At 35.1% G+C, this 21,644-nt stretch overlaps 5 protein-coding genes and 2 long non-coding RNA genes across 19 annotated transcripts in view; 5 read left to right on the top strand and 2 right to left on the bottom strand.

Moving 5' to 3' along the window:
- Positions 1 to 56: 56 nt before the first annotated feature.
- On the top strand, positions 57 to 2,598 carry Ts (Thymidylate synthase). The gene is made up of 4 exons (XM_043410713.1): positions 57 to 475; positions 1,017 to 1,280; positions 1,560 to 1,822; positions 2,128 to 2,598. Exons 1-4 carry the CDS (start codon positions 298 to 300, stop codon positions 2,335 to 2,337), a joined length of 915 nt encoding a protein of 304 aa, XP_043266648.1. The 5' UTR covers positions 57 to 297; the 3' UTR covers positions 2,338 to 2,598.
- On the bottom strand, positions 2,530 to 7,235 carry LOC122405767 (protein ILRUN). Its single transcript, XM_043410714.1, has 4 exons — positions 6,833 to 7,235; positions 6,383 to 6,599; positions 5,498 to 5,847; positions 2,530 to 5,125 (listed from the first exon to the last, which is right to left on the bottom strand). The coding sequence occupies exons 2-4, from the start codon at positions 6,538 to 6,540 to the stop codon at positions 5,019 to 5,021; spliced, it is 615 nt and encodes a 204-aa protein (XP_043266649.1). The 5' UTR covers positions 6,541 to 6,599; positions 6,833 to 7,235; the 3' UTR covers positions 2,530 to 5,018.
- A 155-nt stretch (positions 7,236 to 7,390) lies between these two features.
- Positions 7,391 to 8,857, top strand: LOC122405768 (uncharacterized). The gene is made up of 3 exons (XR_006259819.1): positions 7,391 to 7,405; positions 7,561 to 7,619; positions 7,898 to 8,857. It is a non-coding gene; the product is annotated as an uncharacterized lncRNA (long non-coding RNA).
- A 245-nt stretch (positions 8,858 to 9,102) lies between these two features.
- On the top strand, positions 9,103 to 10,417 carry LOC122406174 (uncharacterized). The gene is made up of 2 exons (XR_006259928.1): positions 9,103 to 9,802; positions 9,892 to 10,417. It is a non-coding gene; the product is annotated as an uncharacterized lncRNA (long non-coding RNA).
- Positions 10,324 to 14,016, bottom strand: LOC122406172 (ecotropic viral integration site 5 ortholog-like). The gene is made up of 6 exons (XM_043411457.1): positions 13,879 to 14,016; positions 12,895 to 13,468; positions 12,084 to 12,353; positions 11,326 to 11,898; positions 10,597 to 10,875; positions 10,324 to 10,474 (listed from the first exon to the last, which is right to left on the bottom strand). The coding sequence occupies exons 1-6, from the start codon at positions 13,950 to 13,952 to the stop codon at positions 10,382 to 10,384; spliced, it is 1,863 nt and encodes a 620-aa protein (XP_043267392.1). The 5' UTR covers positions 13,953 to 14,016; the 3' UTR covers positions 10,324 to 10,381.
- Positions 13,468 to 18,540, top strand: LOC122406173 (tRNA (uracil-5-)-methyltransferase homolog A-like). Of its 2 annotated transcripts, XM_043411459.1 has the most exons (9): positions 13,468 to 15,376; positions 15,672 to 16,319; positions 16,401 to 16,562; positions 16,729 to 16,921; positions 17,056 to 17,183; positions 17,258 to 17,508; positions 17,589 to 17,823; positions 17,993 to 18,185; positions 18,264 to 18,540. In XM_043411459.1, exons 2-9 carry the CDS (start codon positions 15,912 to 15,914, stop codon positions 18,509 to 18,511), a joined length of 1,818 nt encoding a protein of 605 aa, XP_043267394.1. In that variant the 5' UTR covers positions 13,468 to 15,376; positions 15,672 to 15,911; the 3' UTR covers positions 18,512 to 18,540. The 2 variants fall into 2 exon arrangements, with proteins under 2 accessions (XP_043267394.1, XP_043267393.1); XM_043411458.1 differs by having other exon boundaries at positions 13,468 to 16,319.
- Positions 18,541 to 19,230: 690 nt separating this feature from the next.
- scrib (scribble) overlaps positions 19,231 to 21,644 on the top strand; it is a 48,749-nt gene continuing 46,335 nt past the window's right edge. For all 12 annotated transcript variants that reach the window (XR_006260072.1, XM_043412500.1, XM_043412503.1 and 9 more), the window contains exons 1-2: positions 19,231 to 20,053; positions 20,388 to 20,505. Coding sequence is in view for 11 of the 12 variants with exons in the window: in XM_043412500.1 (XP_043268435.1) it covers positions 19,892 to 20,053; positions 20,388 to 20,505 (280 nt within the window). In the remaining variant the exon portion in view is untranslated. The remainder of the gene's footprint in view (positions 20,054 to 20,387; positions 20,506 to 21,644) is intronic.

Raw genomic sequence — 21,644 nt, 5'->3', positions numbered from 1 at the left:
TGCGTGAATTATCAATTCACGCTCGCATGTCGCTGAAATCGTGGTTAAAGTGGTAATGAATTTGGCCCCACTATAAAGTCAGCACATAAAATCCTCATGAACTACTCTTCTATATATGTCTGAATTCGTTTAAAGGTTGACTTGCCCTTGTTTTGGCGCCGAACTGCGCCGAACCGCCATCCGCCATCGCGCCATCGTCGTGTTGGTTGAGATTGTTGAGAATTGCAGTGTCTGGGCAAAAGTTTTTTGTAGAGCATTGATTGGAAATATTGACTTCTAAAAATTAAAAATACAGCAATGTCAGTAGATACTAACAGTCATAGCACAGATGGCCATGTCGAAAAAGTACACGATGAATATCAATATTTACAACTCATTGAGAAAATCATTTCTCAAGGAACAGAGAGAGGTGATCGAACTGGCGTGGGGACATTTTCCATCTTCGCTCCACAAATGCGATTCAATCTTCGAGACGGTAAGTCTAAGATACCTATTTTTTTTGTTATTAAAAGATGATTGGAAACTATGATTATTTTCATACAATATTAGTCATCCTCACATTCGTTAGCAGCCGAATCGATTTCACGAATTACCAGGTCTCCTAGCCTCAACTAGTTTGTTCGGGAATCGGGTTTAGCCGGTAAAACGCGATTCCACTGTAAGAACTGCTGATTTTCATTTTAAAATTTGCGTAGTGAATTCAACTGTATTTTCAGAGAAAACAAATTTCTACAAATTTTGCAAATTATAGTAACAATGAATGAAAATTCAAGAAAACATAATAGAATTTTCAGGAATTCGTTTGATTATTTCAGAACCTATGGAAAAAATTCTTTTCTTATTTATAGTTATTTATAGCGGAACATGCATAATTGTAAATCCAGAGAATTTTTAAATATTTTTTATCAAATGCAAAGAAATTTTTCAACAAATTTATCAACCTCCCTTTTTCTGAAGAATATTCAGTTAATTCATGTTTGTATTATCAGTTTCCTGAAAAAATATTTCCTCTTTAGATATTTTACCACTGTTAACAACAAAAAGAGTCTTCTGGAAGGGTGTAGTTGAAGAACTGTTGTGGTTCATCAAAGGGTCAACAAATGCCAAAGAGTTGACTGACAAGGGTGTTCATATATGGGATTCTAATAGCTCCAGAGCTTTTTTAGACTCTTGTGGCTTCAATGAAAGGGAAGAGGGTGATTTGGGCCCAATTTATGGATTTCAGTGGAGACATTTTGGGGCTGAATACACAAATATGCATGCTGATTACACTGGTCAGGGTAAGTCAACTAATGTCATTAATAAAATCTGTCTAATAATCTCAAGTAAGATGGAATTGTATATTATAAATAAATTGTTCAATTTGTACAACAGTTATTCAATTGATATTTCAGTTTCTGTTGATATTTTATCATGCTAAGCAATATTTATAACTGTGTATGAAAAATTGAAAATCTATACCTTTTTCATTGAATATTAAGTACCAAATTTAGAGTCATCGATTATCATGAAAGACAAGTAAAATTGGCTTGTTATAGATAATTTTGAAAATTATACAGGTATCGATCAGCTTCAGGATGTAATAGACACGTTGAAAAACAACCCCAATGACAGACGTATCATAATTTCTGCATGGAATCCAGTCGATATTCCAAAAATGGCACTTCCACCTTGTCACTGTTTTGTACAATTTTACGTCAGTAACAATGAATTATCGTGTCATCTTTATCAGCGAAGCGCGGACGTTGGACTTGGTGTACCATTCAACATTGCATCTTACTCGCTGTTGACTTATATGATTGCACATGTAACAAACCTTAAGGTGTGTTTTTTTACTATCAACATTCTATAAATAAAATTCATTTTCCCTTTCGATTTTAAATTTACACATACAATAGATAATTGAACTGATAATGTCACTGTAAAATCATGGAAAAAATATGTTAATTCATTCAAATGAAGGGTAAAAGTGAAACAACGATTTTTATTACGGATTGTTTAACTCGAAAGCAGTATTTCTTAAATTACTAAAAATTAGGACTTTTAAATAACAAGCACTATTCATGCTTGTAAAATTAATACAGCAAACTGTATACGCATCAAATTTGATCATTTTTTTTGTTGAAGCCTGGAGAACTCGTGCACACGATGGGTGATTGTCACATCTACACGAATCACGTGGAAGCTTTACAAGAGCAGACAAAGAGGGCTCCAAGGCCATTCCCCAAATTAAAAATCAAGAGGCAGGTAAAAAACATTGATGACTTTGTTGCCGAAGACTTTGAGCTTATTGGATACAATCCGCATCCCAAAATATCAATGCCCATGGCTGTTTGAACATATGAACAAGAGAGTTGAATTAAGAAAATGGATTTACATTTCTCACTCTTAGAAAACACATTTCATTATTACAATGAGAGAATTTTCGTCTTATCGAATTCATCGATTTCATTGATTTTAATAAACGAAAAGTTGAAGTGGGATATTCATCGGGATACAACCAAATAAGAAAAAAACGCACAGACACACTTTAAGAGATAACTATACTTTATTTCCTAATGAAAATTATATTTTTTTTAATAAACTTATATATCAATATTTGTTTCGTCTTTCATTCATATCGATTTCTTAAATATCGCTCGAAGACACTTTCTTCGTCAATTCATATCACGGCTATTCAGCCTCATCGAAAAATTCAGAACGATTCTGATTCCGATTGTTCCTTTTTATTTTTTTTAAAACCACTCGCTCAAATCAAGAGATCACATTACAGGGGCAACGTGAATTGAAGGTATATTGTTAGAAATAAAGAAAAGAAAATGAGCAAAAAGGTATGTAATTAAGATTGATCGATTCCTGCAGGAGCAGCACAAAGGGTTCTACAAGGCTTGACCTTGAAGATCTATAAACAATTATTGAGAAATTTTTTTCTTTCTCGCATGTAAATATATATGTAAGAATAAATGAATTCCAACATTCCTTGAAATAATTTGCCAACTTTTTTCATCAATTTTGAAAGATATGATTTTCACACGAATATATTTGTTTCAACATTTGATAAAATTTTCCCACAGTTTCTTCAATGATGCATTCTAAGATTTTATCTTCACTAAGGTATATCTCCGTAAATAAATTTCAATTTATACAACATAAAAAACTGACATAGAAATTTGCAATGATATTACGAGTGTAAACGAATAATTTTGTCAATGTAATCGACGTAGTAGCATCAAGACCAACCGATAGATTTTGCGCACCAGCGAACACGCGAATGCATTTGCATCATCACAGATCGACATGTAGTTCGAGTTCTGGAAATCGTTGTTTTTTGAAGAATTCTGTTTGAATATTGTTTTCATGAAAACAATGTTTCAATATATTCAGCATTTGAAATGATAATTCATGAAAAAACGGTCGTTATTCTCTAAACGAACTGTCGACTCGTTGTCTTGATTAGTTTCTGATTATGGAGAATAATTCTTATAAAAGTTAAACAGCACAAACTTAAACTCGCCCAGTAATTTGAGAATTTTCAATTTTCCAATTACTGGTTGAATTTCGATTTCGATACAGCTGAAAACCTGTTTCACTACACATTTCCGTGTTTACTATGATTTCACATTAATTCAAATGAGCAACTTCGATTTCGTTAAATAATGTTTTTTCTGTACTTACATTAAAACTTCTGTAATATAACGAATGAGTTGACGGTCAACAAGATGAATAGACTTGAACGCGTTAGATTTGAAAAAACTTGTTCCATTATTCAATCGAATTTGGAAATAATTTTCCGATTATGTTCATTGCATTTTTTTCTGGGTATTTAAACGAATTTATATTACAAAGCTCGATTAAGCTAAACAAAATTTTCTCAATCCTCTCTAATCTTGCGAATTTTCTTGTCATTTTATCAATTAAGCAATCAGCTACTCAAAATTAGAAATTTAAAATTGAATAGCTTATTACTTAATATCTATTTTTAAACCCTTACTAATTTTGATTATCGATAATAATAGTACTAAAAAATAATTATCGAATTATTTAGTCAGAACATTTTTCGATCGACAATTAAACCATTTTTGTTCGCTTCGTGAAACGAACTTATTTTTTTCTGAATGCTGACGGATTCTTTAAAAATTATCATTTTCCTTTAGTTATCGTAAAATTGTAAAGGAATATATATATATATATATTTATTCAATTTTTAAGGCATCAAACGAACGTTTTTTCAAATATTACATTGAGGAAAAGAGAAATTTGAAAAAGAGGAGTTTAAAAGAGATCAAAAGTGTTTTGAAATATCAACAAATTTATTTTACGCGTGGAAAAAATTCAATGATTATTTTTTAAACTACAAAACTTTCAAACAAATGCTAAAAGCTTTTCGATACTATAATTTCCCCGTACGAACATGCGAAACATCTCGAGGACCGATTTCTTGAAGATCGAGAAAGTATGAAACTGTCTGAAGATTCGATACGATTGTTACTCGGAAAAGTCTCGTACGTGAGAAAAATTTTCTTTAATAAAAGTGTTTATAATTTTCGCACATCTATTGAAAATTTTTGTCAATTTCAAATATTCCTTCTTCGTTAAAAACTTCGCGTATCGTATTTTATCGACATAAATGCGAATACTATTGTGATAAAAAAGAAACAGAAAAAAATGTCAATGTCATAACGGATCGACCAGAACAACGGAAACCTTAGAAAAATCCGAGCTTCCAATGAATCAGCGTTCACGAGACACAGCAGTTGCTCTTTGTTCTCAAATGTGCTTATTATCCAAGCTGAATTAACGATTGAATCTATATTTTCTTGTTTTCTTACGCATTTCTTTTTACTTCATACTTCTTTTAAGATAAATCTTTCAAAAATAGATAGAGGTTTTCGAAAAATGGGCGTTTCTTAATTTCCATTCTCCTGTCTTCTTCTCCTTTCTCTTCTCATTCTTCTTCTTCTCCTTCTCCTTAAAATCTCGTTATAAACCCTTTCTTGAAGTTGGACATTGCAGGGGGGCTAGGACATTTGTACATCGCCAGACTGTGAAGTACTTAATTGATGCAATTGTTGCGTGACAGCTAGCGTGCCTGTTTCACTCACCGTCACTATCACCCAAATTACATCTAAAAACAAAAGGCAAAATTTTAATCGAATTTAAAAAAAAATCATTTTTTTTTCCACTCGACTCTTATCATCAATGAGAATTTTACTTCCAATTGTGCAATGAGATAACATTAAATGTGAAATATGTTCGAGTATGAATGGTCTGAGAGAAAATATACAGAATTTTCCTACATTTATACAAACGATGCATAGTTTTGTATATAAAAAAAACACTGAGTTGAAAAAATTTTATCAAAATTCATCAGTACAAATATATATATTTCTCATGAGGTAAAATTTGTCTGAAAAATGGAAGTGGAATTTTTTCTTTTGATTGAAAATTCAAAGATTCATTCAGCTGTTTAATTTGGTTGACAGATTCGCTTTCTTACCCCCAAAATAGGAACCCGTTGATGTCATCATTCTCCATTTACTCTGAAATACACCGAGCTCAGCAGGACTTGTAAGAACAACACTTAATTCGGTTGAATCTTTTGGCGCTAGTACAGGAACTTGCACTCTTGTGCAATCACCCATTTGTGTACCACCAGTGTATTGTAGAACAATGCCCTCCGGCCATGCTTCTGTTCCTGAATTTTGTACCCACCATAATTTTTTGAACTGTGTGTTGGGCTGGACAGATTCACCCTCGCCAATTGTACTGTCGCAGACTAGTGTCATAGAGGGTAGTTTGAAGGGCGATCCAAAATCAAAGTAACTACATATCGCAGCTTGTAGATTCCTGAAATGATAAAACAAGTCTTTTTTTCATACTAACATTCAGGCTAATTCTGTTGAAATAAAACTAGCTATGAGGGAAACAATTAAAAATACAGAGATACTGAATTGCAAAATACCAATTGATTGTCTTCAAAAGAACTGAATTGTTGGGAAAGAATCCAGAAAAATGGAATGATAGTCACACCAAATTCAGAATTCAGATCGTGTTTTATTTTTCTATTAATTCATTATCAAAAGATCTTTATATCAAGTTCCAGTTATTCAAAATCATATATTGATCTTTTGACAATAAAACAAAAATCGCGGTTCTGATGCTACTTGAAGAACGAAGACGAAATAGTTGATAAAATCGAAGTAGATGATAAAAATTCGAATGTTTACTAAGAAGACAAAAGAACGCTAACTTTTAATTTTAGTTGGACATAAAAAAAATGCACTGTTCCCGAAACGAATGACGAAAAATTGAGGTTATGTTGTGTTACGAGCAAGCTAAAAAATTTTCTGAAACATAACGGAGTAAAAAAAGTGGAACTGACCAATTATTCATGTCAAGAAAAAAGGCCGCTGTTGCTTCGTTGAGCTGACTGCCAGCGAGTAGCCTTTGTAGCTGCTTGACGAGATCATCCTTGTCGGTGGTCCCGAGACAACTGAATTGATGAAGCAAATTCTGATCCAAATCGTTATCGACGTCCATCTCTGGTACCTTTTCACACGTCTCGTCAACGGTGACTGTCGTCGGTTTTTTACCTCACACTACATGTATATATGCATATATATATATATAAATGGAAAAATGAAAAATGTTCAATCGGGTTTATTTACCCCGACACATCAGCGCACTTTAAATTTCCTATGTATATGATGTATCGATAGTTTTGCGTTTTTTTTTTATGTAAGGTACGAAAGTATAAAACAGACGTGATTTTTTTATTCCACGTTTTGTTTATTTTCTTTTCGATGTGTTAATCAGAATAATATATTCTTACGTTCTTCCTTGTCGATTTTTGGGTTTCATCCGTACGTGTTTTCGTTCGTAATTCCTGTTATACGTTTACAGTCCCAATTATTTTCTTGAAATTCTCTTTTTGCACTGTCAAACACACATATACATTACTATAGCAGCACTTGTGCACGTAAGATTACTCAACACTCGCGCAATGGAATCCTATCCCTTTGTAAAATTATTCTCTTTTATTACTTGAGTGAAAAGTTATTCCGTTCCTACATAAAATATATAGCTGATCACTGCACGTTATGGTTTTTATCGCTTATCGAAACCTTTCGAATAACCCAACTACGAATTTTAAATGTCATCCTCAATGCTTCCGCGACTCGTGTGACGTTTTACTTTACGACACCGATGCAGTCGTTCGTCGTAGTGTATGAAATCAGCATCAGACGCAGTAGCAGCAACGACCGCCAATCAGCCCTCTTTTTGTCTTGTTGTGTGTACAACGTACAATCTTTCAAAAAGTTTGTCCTTTCTTTCTTCCTTTCTTTACCATATTATACCCCATATACCAACAGCTTTATTATATTATATTATTAGCTACTATAAAGTAGGGTATATTTTTTACATTTATTTGTAATTTTCTGAATTATTTATCCACCCTGATGTTCGAGGATTTGCGACTATACAGCATGATGCCAATATACATATCTATAGCAGCATATATATTTATATATATATATTTTTGCATTGATTTATTTGTAGAAACCCTTGCGATTTATCGTGCAGTTTTCCAGAGTCGACGCTACATCAATAATACTTCTGTAAATATTTTCATTTTTATTCTTTGTCAGTTTATAAGGAGACAGTTTTTTCAATAATCATCAGTTACTTGATCAAAAATTTCCACTCGTTAAACTGTTTATAAAAAATTAGTTATCGTTTTTTTTATTATTTCGAATATGAATAATCCAAATCCTATACAATAAGTGAGAACAGAATAATAAAAAAATCTGATCACGAATGAGTTTCAGAATGAGAATAGGTTATTATTATATAATTGAACAATGGCAACATTTACGCAAGTACTATTGTTTTATAGAATAAAAAATCCTGAGCTTCAGTTTTTCATGGAAACTTCAATATGGCATATTTAATTGTGCAGAGTTTTCCTCCAACTGATAAAAGAGCATCATGGATATAGACGCACATAAAGGAAAATGACAAATGTAACTAATAATACAGTTTCGAAACGTTCTCGAAGTATCTTTCTTGTTGTATACATGGAGTACAGTCGATTACAAAATTTACACTCGACTCGAATTCTTCATTTTTTGTATTGCCCCTTCCACCTAACTTTCACGCGACATTTTTTTCCTCTCTTACTCCCAAGTTCACGTAATTGGAACAATTCTACGCGAACTGTCGAAGTCGAAGAACATGAGAGGATTCAATTCCACGTTTGAAGAGAAAGTTTACGAATGTTTTTTGTTGTTACAATTGATATACGTAAATAACATATGCATATGATCAATGCTCTATGCAGCGCTCATGAACGGATGAACGCAATCAAGTTCGCGCAGTCGCGACAAGATCAAGTTCAAGCAAGCTTTTGTTTATAATTATCGAATCACTCTTGGATGTAATTAGAGTTCGGAGAGCTAGCTGAAAACTCATTGAAACCCGGATTCTAATTTCAGTCAAAACCCAGCTACTCAAACTTCTTTCTGAATAATAAAAAAATTATTTTCCGTTATTGGGTTTTAATTTTCAAAATCATATGAATTCATATACAAGTTCCGGACTATTAGGCTCGATTGCTTTTTCTCGAAGAATCTTGGTGATCTTGACCAACAGTGACAGTTTGAAAGTTCTTGAAAGCGGCTGATATCTGATATATGAGCAGCAGCTCTCCCCGCTATCTAACTCCATCACGAATCACGAAACATCGAACTTTACACGGATTTTTTGTTTTTTCTAACTAAAGACAAGCGTCGATTTTTTATATATATATCTATGACAAAGAGACCGATAAGCGGTTGGAGTTTTTAAGGAAGTTGAAGCGATATATGTATATAGGACATCATACGAAAAATAGATTAGATTTTATTATTCCAAATTAATGAATTGAAAATTTACGTGAATCTTCTTGAACAGCGCTTAATTATATATGTGTGAAAAATTTGGAGAGGTTTCACCGCCTGGTAATCGAGATATTCATTGTTGAAAATGACAAGGTTAAACATGGGCTCTTATGGAAGGCTTTCAAAAAATTGGTAACTTCAACAATAAGGGCACGTTCGGGGAGTCGCTATTTGCGCTACAAACGCTAACGTTATCATTGAATGATATTACTATATCTTGTATTTTTAGCGCAAATAGCGACTCCCTGAACGCGCCCTAAATATCTCAATTTCACGACGGTAAATCATCGGCATATCCCGCCAGAAGTTTAATACTGTCTTAAGCTGTTTTAACATAAGATACGCTTCAACCTCCTTAAGTAAAATTCTCTATGCGATTACGATATCAGGTCTTTGGTTTTTTATTTTTTCAACTATACATCCAGTGTGTGCGGGAACCTAGTGCCTAGTGCCCAGTGTGTCAAGTGCAGCTCGCTCGCCGGGCAAGAACGGGAAGTTAGCGGGATTTTGCTTTTGCTCTACTCTACGTACGGGGCTGCTGCTGTTGCTGCAGGTGTATAGGTGGTATAGGGTAGGGTCATAGACCACGTTTACACGGCCCTCTTATTCCGGTTTAGTTATATCAATATAGATATACAAAATGCATATCTGTCGATATATATAAATATACCCGTCTGTATATACAAAACCGGAATAAGAGGGCCGTGTAAACGTAGTCGTAGAAGGTCTGTAAACTCGAGAGCTAAAGACACTTTAACCTTCATTGAATTTCTTCTTCCGTTATCAGATTAATTTTTTTTACAAATATTCTTCGGTGATCAATTATAACGGTTTACCATTTTTACAAAAAATCAATTGAAAAGGTGACATTTTCTATATCACTTAATTCTCCTTCTTTTCTTTATCTGACAAAGAAACGCTTGCGGTAATTCCACACATTCCATAACTTCAGAAATTGACATAAATATTCGATAGTCTTGGCAACTTGGCAATCTCATGGTGATATCGGAATTCGGAATGTCGTTAAACATTTCATGATAGCAAGAATTTAATTTTTCTTCTAAACGACGTAAATGGTAATATGTTTTGAACTATATCGTTTCGTTGGTTGAATATTATATTCATAATTTTCGAAGGGCAATAATAAATCGGGTAAGACAATAAAAATCATCGGTACAATTAATAACTAGTGTTTTTTTTGACTTCTCAGAGACATTCTCCTCCTTCTTCCTTCATTAAGGTGGAGATGTTAGCGAACTCTGCTTTTGTAGTATAAAAAAACATTAATTCTGTTTTTTAAAATTTTTTCATGTGGTAAAATACTCATTTCAATTCTCAAGAAATTGATCAAGCCGCCAGGGTGCAGGAAAATGAAAAAATGATCAATGATGCACTGATAACTTTATTTTTAATTCACATTGAATTGGACGTAACAAGCTTTTTCACCAGATAGGTTGCTCTCTTAATGTTGGTGCTTCTTTATCCCTGATTTCTGCATAATCCTCATATGCGTCGTCAAAATCCAATTTCTGAATCTGTGTGATTATTGTTTATCAGTTATCACACTCAGTTCTTTTTTTTTTCATTGGCTTACATTACAATCATTTTTTAATCTGCATCTTTTCCTGAAAAAGTACAAATCCTTGTGAAGACGTACCTCAGAAACTAGAGCATTTTCCTCGACGATGTGATCAGGTGGATTTTGTAATACTTGGAAAATATCCACCTTTGTAGCATAACGTTTTGTCAATGCCTCAGTTCCAAGGCAATTCTTTATCAATACAACTGCAACTTTAAAAATAACAATGTTTCCCTCACAGAGAAACATGTCCCAGACACGAATTGCACTTTTGTATGGCAACGTTCGTGTATACAAACCCGTGAACCATGTAGCCATAACGGTTATGAATATGTCCGGCACAACCTCTTGGTCTACCTACAGAATAAAAATCAGACGAAATTCAAATGATAAATAATGAAGAAAAATAGTTCTTTACACAACATACTTTGATGCTATTTTTATCACAGATTAAACAAATTCCATAATTTCTTGACTAAGTTTCGTTGACACATTGCTGGAGCTATTCTGTACTTTTGTTAATTGTTATGAATTTGAGCTTCATCTCAAAACAGCTGCAATTATTTAAATATGACTTTTATAATCACTAATAGTGAGTTTTCCTTATGATATTAAGGAAGCGGATGAATCTTAGTCTCTCGAAAGGGATGATGTATCATTGCTGATTCATAAGATGAACTATAGAAAAATTTGGAACCGATTCGAAACAATAAACACTTTTTTTTCAATGATTTACCCAAGTCAATTGTGATAAGAGTATTCTGGGCTAATTGATTGTTTAGAGATGGTAAAAAACACAGTACTAACCAGATGAGAGTAGGCGGTAATTGAAACTTTTTTTAAAAGATTCATTAATATAGATCCATCTAGTTCGAAGATCGCTGGGTTTGAGAAAGCATAGTCATTGAGATACTTTTCACAGATAACAGTGAAGCAGCAGAAAGCTTCAGTGGAGGTCATTTGCGTAAGAAGAAAAGAGGCGATGGGTGCTTGGGCTTGAAAATACCCGATTTGCGAGTTGTAATTGGAATAACCCTTTAATATTTCAAAAAGATTTTTTTCTCCGAGTAGGTTGTGCGATATCTTTGCAAGATATCGAGATTGTCTGGGAAGATCCTTTCTTATATCCTCAATGACTTTCGGATCTCCGGCTTTCTTTACTAACAGCTGAAACAGTTTTGGTTTTGCCTTCATGAGCAACTGACCTCCAGAGAAATACAACCACGCTTGTGCTCTCACTGATTCTGGTATTCCTTGTCTGCAACTTTCTTTTATTTCTTCTCCATGGGTTTCTTGATAAAACGGCCAAATGCTTAGCCACTGTTTCCATTTTTCTTCTTCTTTCGTTTTCAAATTTAACGTCGGGTTCAACTTTTCAATCTGTGCAATAATTATTTTACAATTGTGTCGCACAATTTTTTTCTTCAGTTCAATAATTTTCTAGTAAATTTTTAATACGAATTTTCGTTGATTAATTCAAAGCCTAATCACTACTTTTTTGCTTTGTCTTGCAATTCTTTGTCTGGTTTTTTTTGGAGAATACAAATTTTTGTAAACATTCATACCTCAGACACCAGAGCCTTTTCATTGATCACGTCATCAGGCAGATTTCTTAACACTCTGATAGTTTCGCCCATCGTAGGATAACTTTGTGTCAATGCTTCAGTTCCGAGGCAACCTTTCATCAATGCGAGTGCAACTTTGAAGATCACGCTGGCTCCCTCGCAGAGAAACATGTCCCAGACACGACGCAAACTTTTCAGTGGCAGCGTTCGCGTGTATAAGCCCGTGAACCAATCACTTATGAAAAATTTCGGTAGAATTTCGAATCTTTTCTGCAAAATAAGAAATGATAAATAAAAAAATGAAAAAGAAAATAACTTGCTATTGCAGTTGATTGAATGCTGCCACTCGTTACCACCCAATTCACCGGAGGAATTGCATTTGAACTTTTATTGTGGGAATCCGCATATATTCTCAATTTGCAAAAACATTTTGTAAAATTCATAGCAATCAATTTTGATGTCCAATGATCTATTTCAAATACGAATGTAAAAGTTGTAACAAAAAAATGTAAAACTTTCATTAGAATTATAATATTTCAACCATGACTTTAAAGTTAGAAAGAAAAATCAAAAGGGAAGAAAAAAAAGGAATGAAAAAAATGAAAATTTAAAGAAATATGAAAAAAGAAGAAATTTTAGAAGAATTTAAATTTTCGTCTTCTTAAAAGAAGTAGCGAAGGTGCATTGGATTGAAATTGCAGTAAAAAAAAATTTTTTTCTTGTAATATTTTCACTAATTCAGTGTATATGGGTGAGTTTTAATGAAAATTTTAGGGTCTGATCAACTGTTTCAAGATGGTAGAATACTAACGAGATGGGAGTAGGCAATCGGTGAGACGTATCGTAGACACTCCATCAAGATATCTCCATCCCGTTGAACAGCTTCCTCACCACTGTTATATTTGCAGACATACTTATCGCAAATGCTGATGAAGCAATAATAGGATTGGTCAATGGGCATGTGTATGAGAAGAAAAGCAGCGATCGATCCCTGGCCCTCATGATATTTGAGCTTGCCATTGAAAACAGCATAAGTCCGCAAAACAGAAAAAAGTTCTCGTGGGTCAGGTCCACTGCCAGCAGAAGACTCATAAAATGGCCACTGTGCGTGCAGATCTTTTTGTATATTTCTGGTGACTGCCGGATTTTCGACTGCTTGCTTCAACAACGCTTTGAATTGATTTGGAGGATTGTTCTCCAAAAGGGACTGACCGCCGGAAAGATGTAGCCATGCTCGTCCCCTCACTAAAGATGGTATTCCTTTTCTGCAACTTTTTGTTATCTCTTTTCCATGTTTCTTTGCAAAAAACGACCAGTTACTTAGCCATCTTTCCCATTTTTCTCGCTCTACTATCAGTGTAGCATCGTAAGGTGTTTCTCGTTTTCTGCAATGCAATGCATCAAATAAAAAGAGATGAAATGCGAGAATGAACGAATTTGTAAAAAAGAGACATGGATAATCGATAAAGAAATTGATGTTGATTAAGATTAACACAAAATTGTTGATACAACGCTATTCTCAAATAAACAAAATTGTTTGATAACTGGAACCTTTGAATCCAAACTCATCGACGTAAAGTGTTTGCACGTGAAATTTAAAAAAAAATTCATTAATAAAGAGCATCTACTTGGACTGGAAATTTTTTGATCGTATGGTTAGTTCAGAGTCGAAAGTAACGTTGAGGTTCGGGAATTGGAACAACTTAATAGGCACAATGATAATTTGGTTAATAATGGACCCAATGCACTTAGAAAAAGCCAAAAATAAGTTGTCAAATAAAAATAATATCACAACCTTTTGATTCCTGACGAACGGCTAGCAATCGGCTCATCTTCGTCTATAAATGGAATCTCGTCCCACATATTCATTTCACTTAATAATATAAAATAAGAAAAATTTGTATGGTAACAAATTGATCGAAATTAATCGATAAAATCAGCTCTTATGGGATCAGAGTAAAAATAATCGAATATGCGTATTAAAAATCATTTAGTTTTTAAATATTTTTATGATGCAACTGTTAATCTGCGTTGCTTAAATTAATACTAACGTAAATCCTCGAAATTTCGCTTTATGTATGCCCTCGCAGATCGAAACCTCTAGAAGGTGGCATTGAATATTAACAATAAGCATAAGTTTTTATTTGGAAATACATGTGCACTACAAAACGATAATATTTTTAATTCGTTTGTCCAGTTTTTCTGCTATTGTTCTGAACAATATTTCAAATAATCTCTCACAGATCGAAACCTCTAGAAGGTGGCATTGAATATTAACGAGCATAAGTTTTTATTTGGAAACACATGTGCACTACAAAACAATAATATTTTTAATTAGTTTGTCCAGTTTTTCTGCTATTGTTCTGAACAATATTTCAAAATGATCTCAACTAAAGCACTAATATTTCCAGAAAGATTGTTATTGGAAATAGGAAACAATCCGTTGCCTGCTCTATCATTTTTCACAATATATATTATCGCTACTAAACTTCATGTTTCCCAGCAATGATTATTGGTGATCATTATCTAATGGAAACCTGAAAAAGTGCTAAATTTTAAAGGAAAACTTTCGGATATTGGGCAATGAAAGTTTGGCAGACGTTGACGGATTCACTTAATTGTTGTCAGCTGTGCACCTTAATACTGAAAAGAGGGCTTACCTCTGTCATTAGCTTCTCCATTTTTTCCACGGATTGAAGAATATCAATTGAAGTTTCTTGAATTTCGCCTCGCATATGTTGGACAAGTTTGCTTCTAAATAAAGACCGAAACCTCTAGAACATGGCATTGCGATTATTTCCAATCGAGTATATAACATGTTTTTATCAATACTCGGAAATACACGCGCGCTGTAAAATTGCCTTTTCGTTATTGTTCAAATTGTGTTTCATAATTATTTCCATTGAAGTAACCACTTTAAGAAAATTTTCTTGGAGACAGGAAACAATGAAAAGCTTCTTGAAATGGTTAGTCATTGTTTCAAGGACCAGTTTTCGTACGTGACAATTGTTGATTTCGCTTCGTATTATAATTGTAATCCAATAAATAATGGATAAATCAATTGGCAGTGAAATAAGAAGGCTGATGGAGAAAAAAAATTGTTTTAAGTCTTAAGACTCGTTAAGAACTCAAGTTTTGGGAAAATTCCTTTATTTATTCTGTCAAGATTCGAATAATATAAACAGCCCTGCTGCACAACTCAAAATAAATGTGAATTTTCAGTCGTTTTTGAAAGATCGCCAAAACGTATCGTCGTGATATTTCTTTATAACGTTATTGTATCGTTATTTCGAGTACGGAACAACCTTATGTTAACAGCGTAATCATTTAGTATACCAGCAAAAATCGTCAAAATGTTATCTGTACTTTTTGCTAAGTCGCCGATCTTTTTCTTCCTTACATTCGGTTCGATTTGTGCGTACGCTTTATACGAAAGTACATCTTCACATTTTCTACCGCGAATAAAAAATGCCATCGTTTGTGCAACGGCATACGGCATAATTAGAGTATACGGCTTTACTCTAGTCTCCCTAATACCGCTGAAACCGTTGATGAATTCAGTAGTATCTTCATGACTTTTTGGAGCAGCCTCGACGGTAGAGGTGACCCCTTTGGCCTCTTGGTTCCGCCGTACCAACGTACCCGGTCAACGGGTATCTTTATTGAAGTGACAGGTTACGAACAAACCTACGCTGTTATGTACGAATACACTTTTCCGTTGACTAAAAACCATCTCCACCTATGGGAAGACTGCAATGCTGCTAATCAACCAATCCAAACCAATCCATGTATCCTACGATCAGCAAAAACGTATGATCAAACGAGGTTATGTTTGACACAGTCCACATGTTCGTACTTTCGTACACGGTCGCTTTTGAGGTTCATTGTTTACTTGTTGAAACACGCATTATTTTGAAAATGGCAGGAGTCTCCATCGTAGAAGATTTAAATAAAAGTAAAGAATGTGGAGTTAAAGATCCTTATGCATATCTCGATCGTAAAGATTTCACATCCGAAAAATACAAGATCGAAATTCGTGGTTTACCAAAATATTATGGTATCGGCGAGCTGAAAAAATTTTTGAATGACAAACTCGAGCTCGGTACGAACAAAGTAAAACCTCCTAAGCGTGGGAGTGGATGGGTTTATGTGTGTTTTCGTAGTGAAGAATCTCGAGAACACGCAATTACAATTATCAACGGTTTGACTTGGAAAAATTCCAAACTAACCGCACAGGTACATTTTCGTTTTCACTCATCACAAATCTTGGTTATTTATTCATTTACTACTACGATTCTCTACTAATCTTTTCAATAGGCAGCTAAACCAGCACCAGATCCTTTCATCAAGAGGAGAAATGAAGCTAGAGAAAACTCGTCCAAGCGATTAAAAACAGAAGAGGATGAGGAAACTTTGACACCTGCGGAAAGAGTTAAAAACAGCACTACTCCTTTGTGGAATGTTCCATATCAGAATCAGGTAAGAATTTCATTATTTTAAAAATGTTGTGCTTTGGAGTGTAATCTTTTAAGACACAATTCTTTTACTTCATTTTCATAGCGAGTGATTTATTTTAACTCGTATCCCATGATTTTCACTGTTTCATTTTTAATGAATTAACGAAAAATAAAAAATTGTTTTCCAGTTGGAGATAAAAGTAAAAGATATCAAATCAGTTTTGATGAGAATGGGGCAAGAACTACTCAGAGAAAATAAAGGGTTATCCCAGTGGGTGGATCAGCAAAAATCTTCATTTCAAGGTTTACCCTGTAAACTTTTACCAATTTTAAGTGCCGATGTTACAGACGGATATAGAAACAAATGTGAATTCACTGTCGGTAAATATAATGTTTTATTCCTTCTTATTCAATCATGTTTTCTCCTAGATAATTTTTATCAATTAAACATCTTTTACAAATATCATTGATATGTCAATTTTTCATCAAATCAAATAATCTTATGATTTGCACAGGAAAAAGTTGGGATGGAAATCAAATTATGATTGGATTCAGATTGTCGAGCTACGCTGCCGGATCCACGGCAGTGGGACCGATAGACGAGCTTTGCCACATTCCCGAAAGAATGAAATCAGCGGTGAAAGTATGATACTCTGTTTCCTTCAGAAATAATCGAATAAACGAGAACTCCATTAATTAAGAGATACGAATTTATAGATACTAGAAGAATTCATAAGAACTTCTGAATTGACAGTCTTCAATCCGGTGGATCACAGCGGATATTGGAGGCAAATAACAGCGCGTACCACTCGGCTGGATCATTTGATGTTGATAGTAGGAATAAATCCACAGGATCTAAAAACCGAAGATTTGAGCAAGCTCAAAAACGAAATTCGTGATTTCTTCGAAACGGGAAATGGCAAACGAGCCCAAGTTACATCACTTTACTTCCAGACAATAGGCAAAAAGTTTGTACATTTTCATTTTTTTTATTATGAATTGTCGAGAGATCGAAGACATTATTTATCTTTATATGGTTAAATTTTAGAGAAACCGGTGGAGAAGGTGGTGGCACGATCGAACATTTGAGTGGCTCCGAACACATAGAAGAATCATTGCTTGGCATGACTTTTCGCGTTTCCCCACAAGCCTTTTTCCAAGTGAATACGTGCGGAGCTGAAGTTTTGTATAAAGCTGCTATCGATCTGGCAGAACCAAATGAAGAAACAGCGCTGCTCGATGTTTGTTGCGGCACTGGAACTATTGGTCTTTGTTTTGCCAAGGTCTGTCACAAATCTCAATTATATTTACCTTTGAAGTTGACAAACGTACTTCGTTATTTTGAATCGTATAGAAATAAAACTGCATAAAACTAAATTAAGCGATTGGAAAATGGGAATTTCGGTTAATTAAACCTTCGTTCGATTACGTAACTGCGCTTATTTTTCACAGCATTGCGGCGAAGTATTGGGATTGGAAATGATCGGCGATGCGATCAAAGACGCCAAGGTAAATGTCGTGAAAAATGGAATTACGAATTGTGAATTTTTCATCGGCAAAGCAGAAGATATTTTGATACCGGTGATTCATCGCACAACAAAACCAGACATTATTGCTATCGTAGATCCACCGCGAGCGGGTTTACGTGAGTATATTCTTATTGAATAATAATATCGGTCTTCCGCAGTTCAAAAAGTGTCCAACTGATCAACGTTTTTTTCAGACCAAAGAGCTCTGCTGGCGTTACGGAAAGCAAAGAAGCTTCGGAAAGTCATTTACATTTCTTGTGATCCAAAAGCTGCAGTAAGAAATCTCGTTGATTTGGCAAGACCGAGTTCTAAACTCTATCAAGGCGAACCTTTGGTAGCCGTCAAAGCTGTACCAGTTGATATGTTTCCTCATACAAAACATTGCGAACTCATTGTTCAATTGGAGAGATTGTCTGAAGTGATGAAAAGCACGGATGTGTAAAATATGACAAATATATTTTTTAATGTTAATACACCTTCGAACGAGCAGCCGTTATTTAAGAAAAAGTGAAAGGTCTATTTCGTTATAAACTGAAATGTCTGTCGCAATTTTCAGAAATTTTAATTCACGTTAAAAAAAATTTGGATCATAATTAATGAAATGTGTGAGGATCGTTATTCCTGTAACACTGAATTTTAAGGAGTTTATCCTTAAAAGAGAATATTGTCAAATGAATTTCTAATGTCAGGTTGAGAGAAGAACAATTTTTGTTCATTAAGTCCCAGAAACTGTCCAACTAAGGGTATTTGTTTTGCGTTATCATTCAAAGTGAAACTGTTGAACTAGCAATTTTCTCTATTCATAAAAGCATAGGAAGAACTAATGTCGAAACGGGCGAGTTTGACCATTTCGCGTGTCAGAGCGGCCGTGAATCTCAGAAGTGAGAATGGATTGAGTAAAAATAACGTAATAATTGCAATAATATAAAGAAAGATGGGAATTGGCAACATCGATTACCGACATGTCGAGAGTAACTCTGTCGGTTAGTTATCGACAGATGCTTTTTCCCTATAACGTGGTTGTGAAAAAGATCGTTTGGTATGATGAAGATGACGTTAGTGTGGTCTCTGAGGGGAAGAAATAGGCTAATGGTGGGGACAAAAGCGTAGTGAGGAATGATCGGGGTGGGAGTGATTGGTAGTAAAAACGTATAGTAGTGGTTCGCCACTGTCGAGAACAGTTCGTGGTGCGCTGCGTTCGCCTTGTTCGTATTCAAGCGTACAGCGGGTCAGAAAGAGAGAGAGAGAGGGGGAAAAAAACGAGTCTAATCGTATATACATATATAATTTGGCGTGATGACGTCAGAGTTTCCGAGGTGGAGAAGCCGAGAGAACCGTGAGCGGCGTGAGCGCGTTTAAAGCCGAGCAGGGCGTGAAAGTGTGTATCGTGCCACGGATTCTATATGTTTGTGATCCCTTGTGCTCCGCGATTTTGGCCAAAGTGACGAGGAAACAAGCCCCCTGCAATTCTGGATAATAGAACGACCGAAACAATCAATTATTTGTGCAATAATATAAAGGAACGAAGAAAAAGGCACAGCCTAAGAAAAGAAAGAAAGAAATAACAAAATGATTATATTGAAATAACGCTCGGAGCTGTCTTAGAGTAAATAACAAGAGCGTGAGAGATCGCATTATGCCTTGGTGCTGAGAGTGTTGGTGCGCGAGTGTGTGCGTACCGCGTGTTGTGCCGTGTGTGTGTGCGTGCGTGCGTGTGTGTGTGTGTGTGTGCGTGCGTGCGTGCGTGCGCGCGGGTTAGAAAACTCGTGGCTTTTTTTGTTCGTTTTACGTCGTTTTTCGATAAAATACAAGGAGGTGTACAATGTTTCGCTGCATTCCGATTTTTAAAGGGTGTAACAGGCAGGTTGAGTCGGTTGACAAGCGTCACTGCTCGTTACCGAGCGTACCCGACGACATACTACGTTACTCACGTAGCCTCGAGGAACTTTTACTCGACGCCAATCACATCAGAGATCTACCCAAGGTAAAAAAATACTTTTTTTTTCCTTTTGTTTTCTTTCGTTCACTCGAAGCATCGTAAATTTCACTTTTTTCCGTCTTTCAATGACTTACAATACCGGCTCAATTTCGTTCTTTTTTTTTCTGCTCAAGGAGCATCACTTTTTTTTTTCGACATATACGATGGTGCAGGCATGTACGTGTTGTACCAATGCACGCTGTCGTATCTGTCCCCGCGTTTCGACGTTCGCTACAAATGTTTGTTCTTTCTATGTTTATTCGTTCCTCAAACGATTTTCTTCCTTTTCTCTGTACATCCGATCATAACTCAGAGACTTTGCTTTGTCGGGAATTTTTAGAATTTCTTCAGACTTCAGAGGCTCAGAAAACTCGGTCTCAGTGACAATGAGATTCACCGGCTGCCTCCCGACATTCAAAATTTCGAGAACCTCGTGGAGCTCGACGTTTCGCGGAACGGTAAGCATTCTTTCTCGTTTTATATCGACACATTATTCTCTCGCTTTCACACCAACTTTTGATCATCCATTTTTCAATGTAAATCTACGAACAATCTAACTGTCAAAATAATAAACGACGGCCCATTCCAATGCAAAACAATTGACACCAAATTTAACCAGATTTTCGTTTGAAAATTATTCAAGCGTATTCCTCGGAAACGCGTCAATATTTATTCCAATTTTCAGACATTTCAGACCCTATTTTTAAAACGCTTTGTTGACAGCCATTTCTCCGAGAAAAACTCGAATTTCTTCACCACAACTTCGGATGTTTGTAATAACGATAATACTACTAATCCGTGATAAAAAAATGCGGAAAAATAAAACCCTGCTTTTTGCATTTGCGTGCAATTATAATGCACCCAAATTCGGCAGAACAAAGCTACTTTCAGGCCACAAAAAATTTTTGTAAATAAACCGCACTCGTCCGGAGCTCTGAAGAAATAAAAATCGGGAAATTGATGGCACGCGGTTCGACAATGTTTACATATTTCAAGACGAGCCGGAAATAATTAGGTGTGGCCAACGCTACCGACATGTGTCGTTGACAGACGAAAACATTAACAGCTAACACTGGCGAGTGAGTTCCGAGGCTGAACGTTTTTTTTTCTTCGTAAACATTTTTCAACATCTCAAGCTTTTTCATTTCTTTTTTATTTTTCAGTTCAACGTAATTGCGCCGTGAATAACTGTCATTTCTGTCGAAAATTCAGTCAACCTGAAGTTTTTAACGTTCGAGCCCAACGAAATTATGCGAAAAAACTCTCCAATGATTCCAGTAAATTTCCAATTTTGTTCCCTGCCGAATTTGCAATTCGTAGTTTTTAAATCTACACCAGTGATTCGTGAAATAAATAATGGGCGAATCACAAATCTTCTTTTCGCTCATATTTCGTTGGACTCGAACGTTGCGAACTTCAGCGTCGTACATTGGACCGGAATATATGTGTGAACGTATAGAGTGAGAATATCAGGCCTATGCGGATCGCATTTCCATCAAATTTAACAGAAATATCGTCGTTTTGTCGTCGAAATAAATCGATTCTTCGTTCTCCATATTGTTTTCCCTAATTTCATTTCACCGATTGTTGTGGAAAC

Source organism: Venturia canescens, chromosome 2 (genome assembly GCF_019457755.1).
Source record: "Venturia canescens isolate UGA chromosome 2, ASM1945775v1, whole genome shotgun sequence".
In the NCBI taxonomy this organism is placed as follows: domain Eukaryota; kingdom Metazoa; phylum Arthropoda; class Insecta; order Hymenoptera; family Ichneumonidae; genus Venturia; species Venturia canescens.
This window is presented reverse-complemented; position numbering and strand designations above follow the sequence as displayed.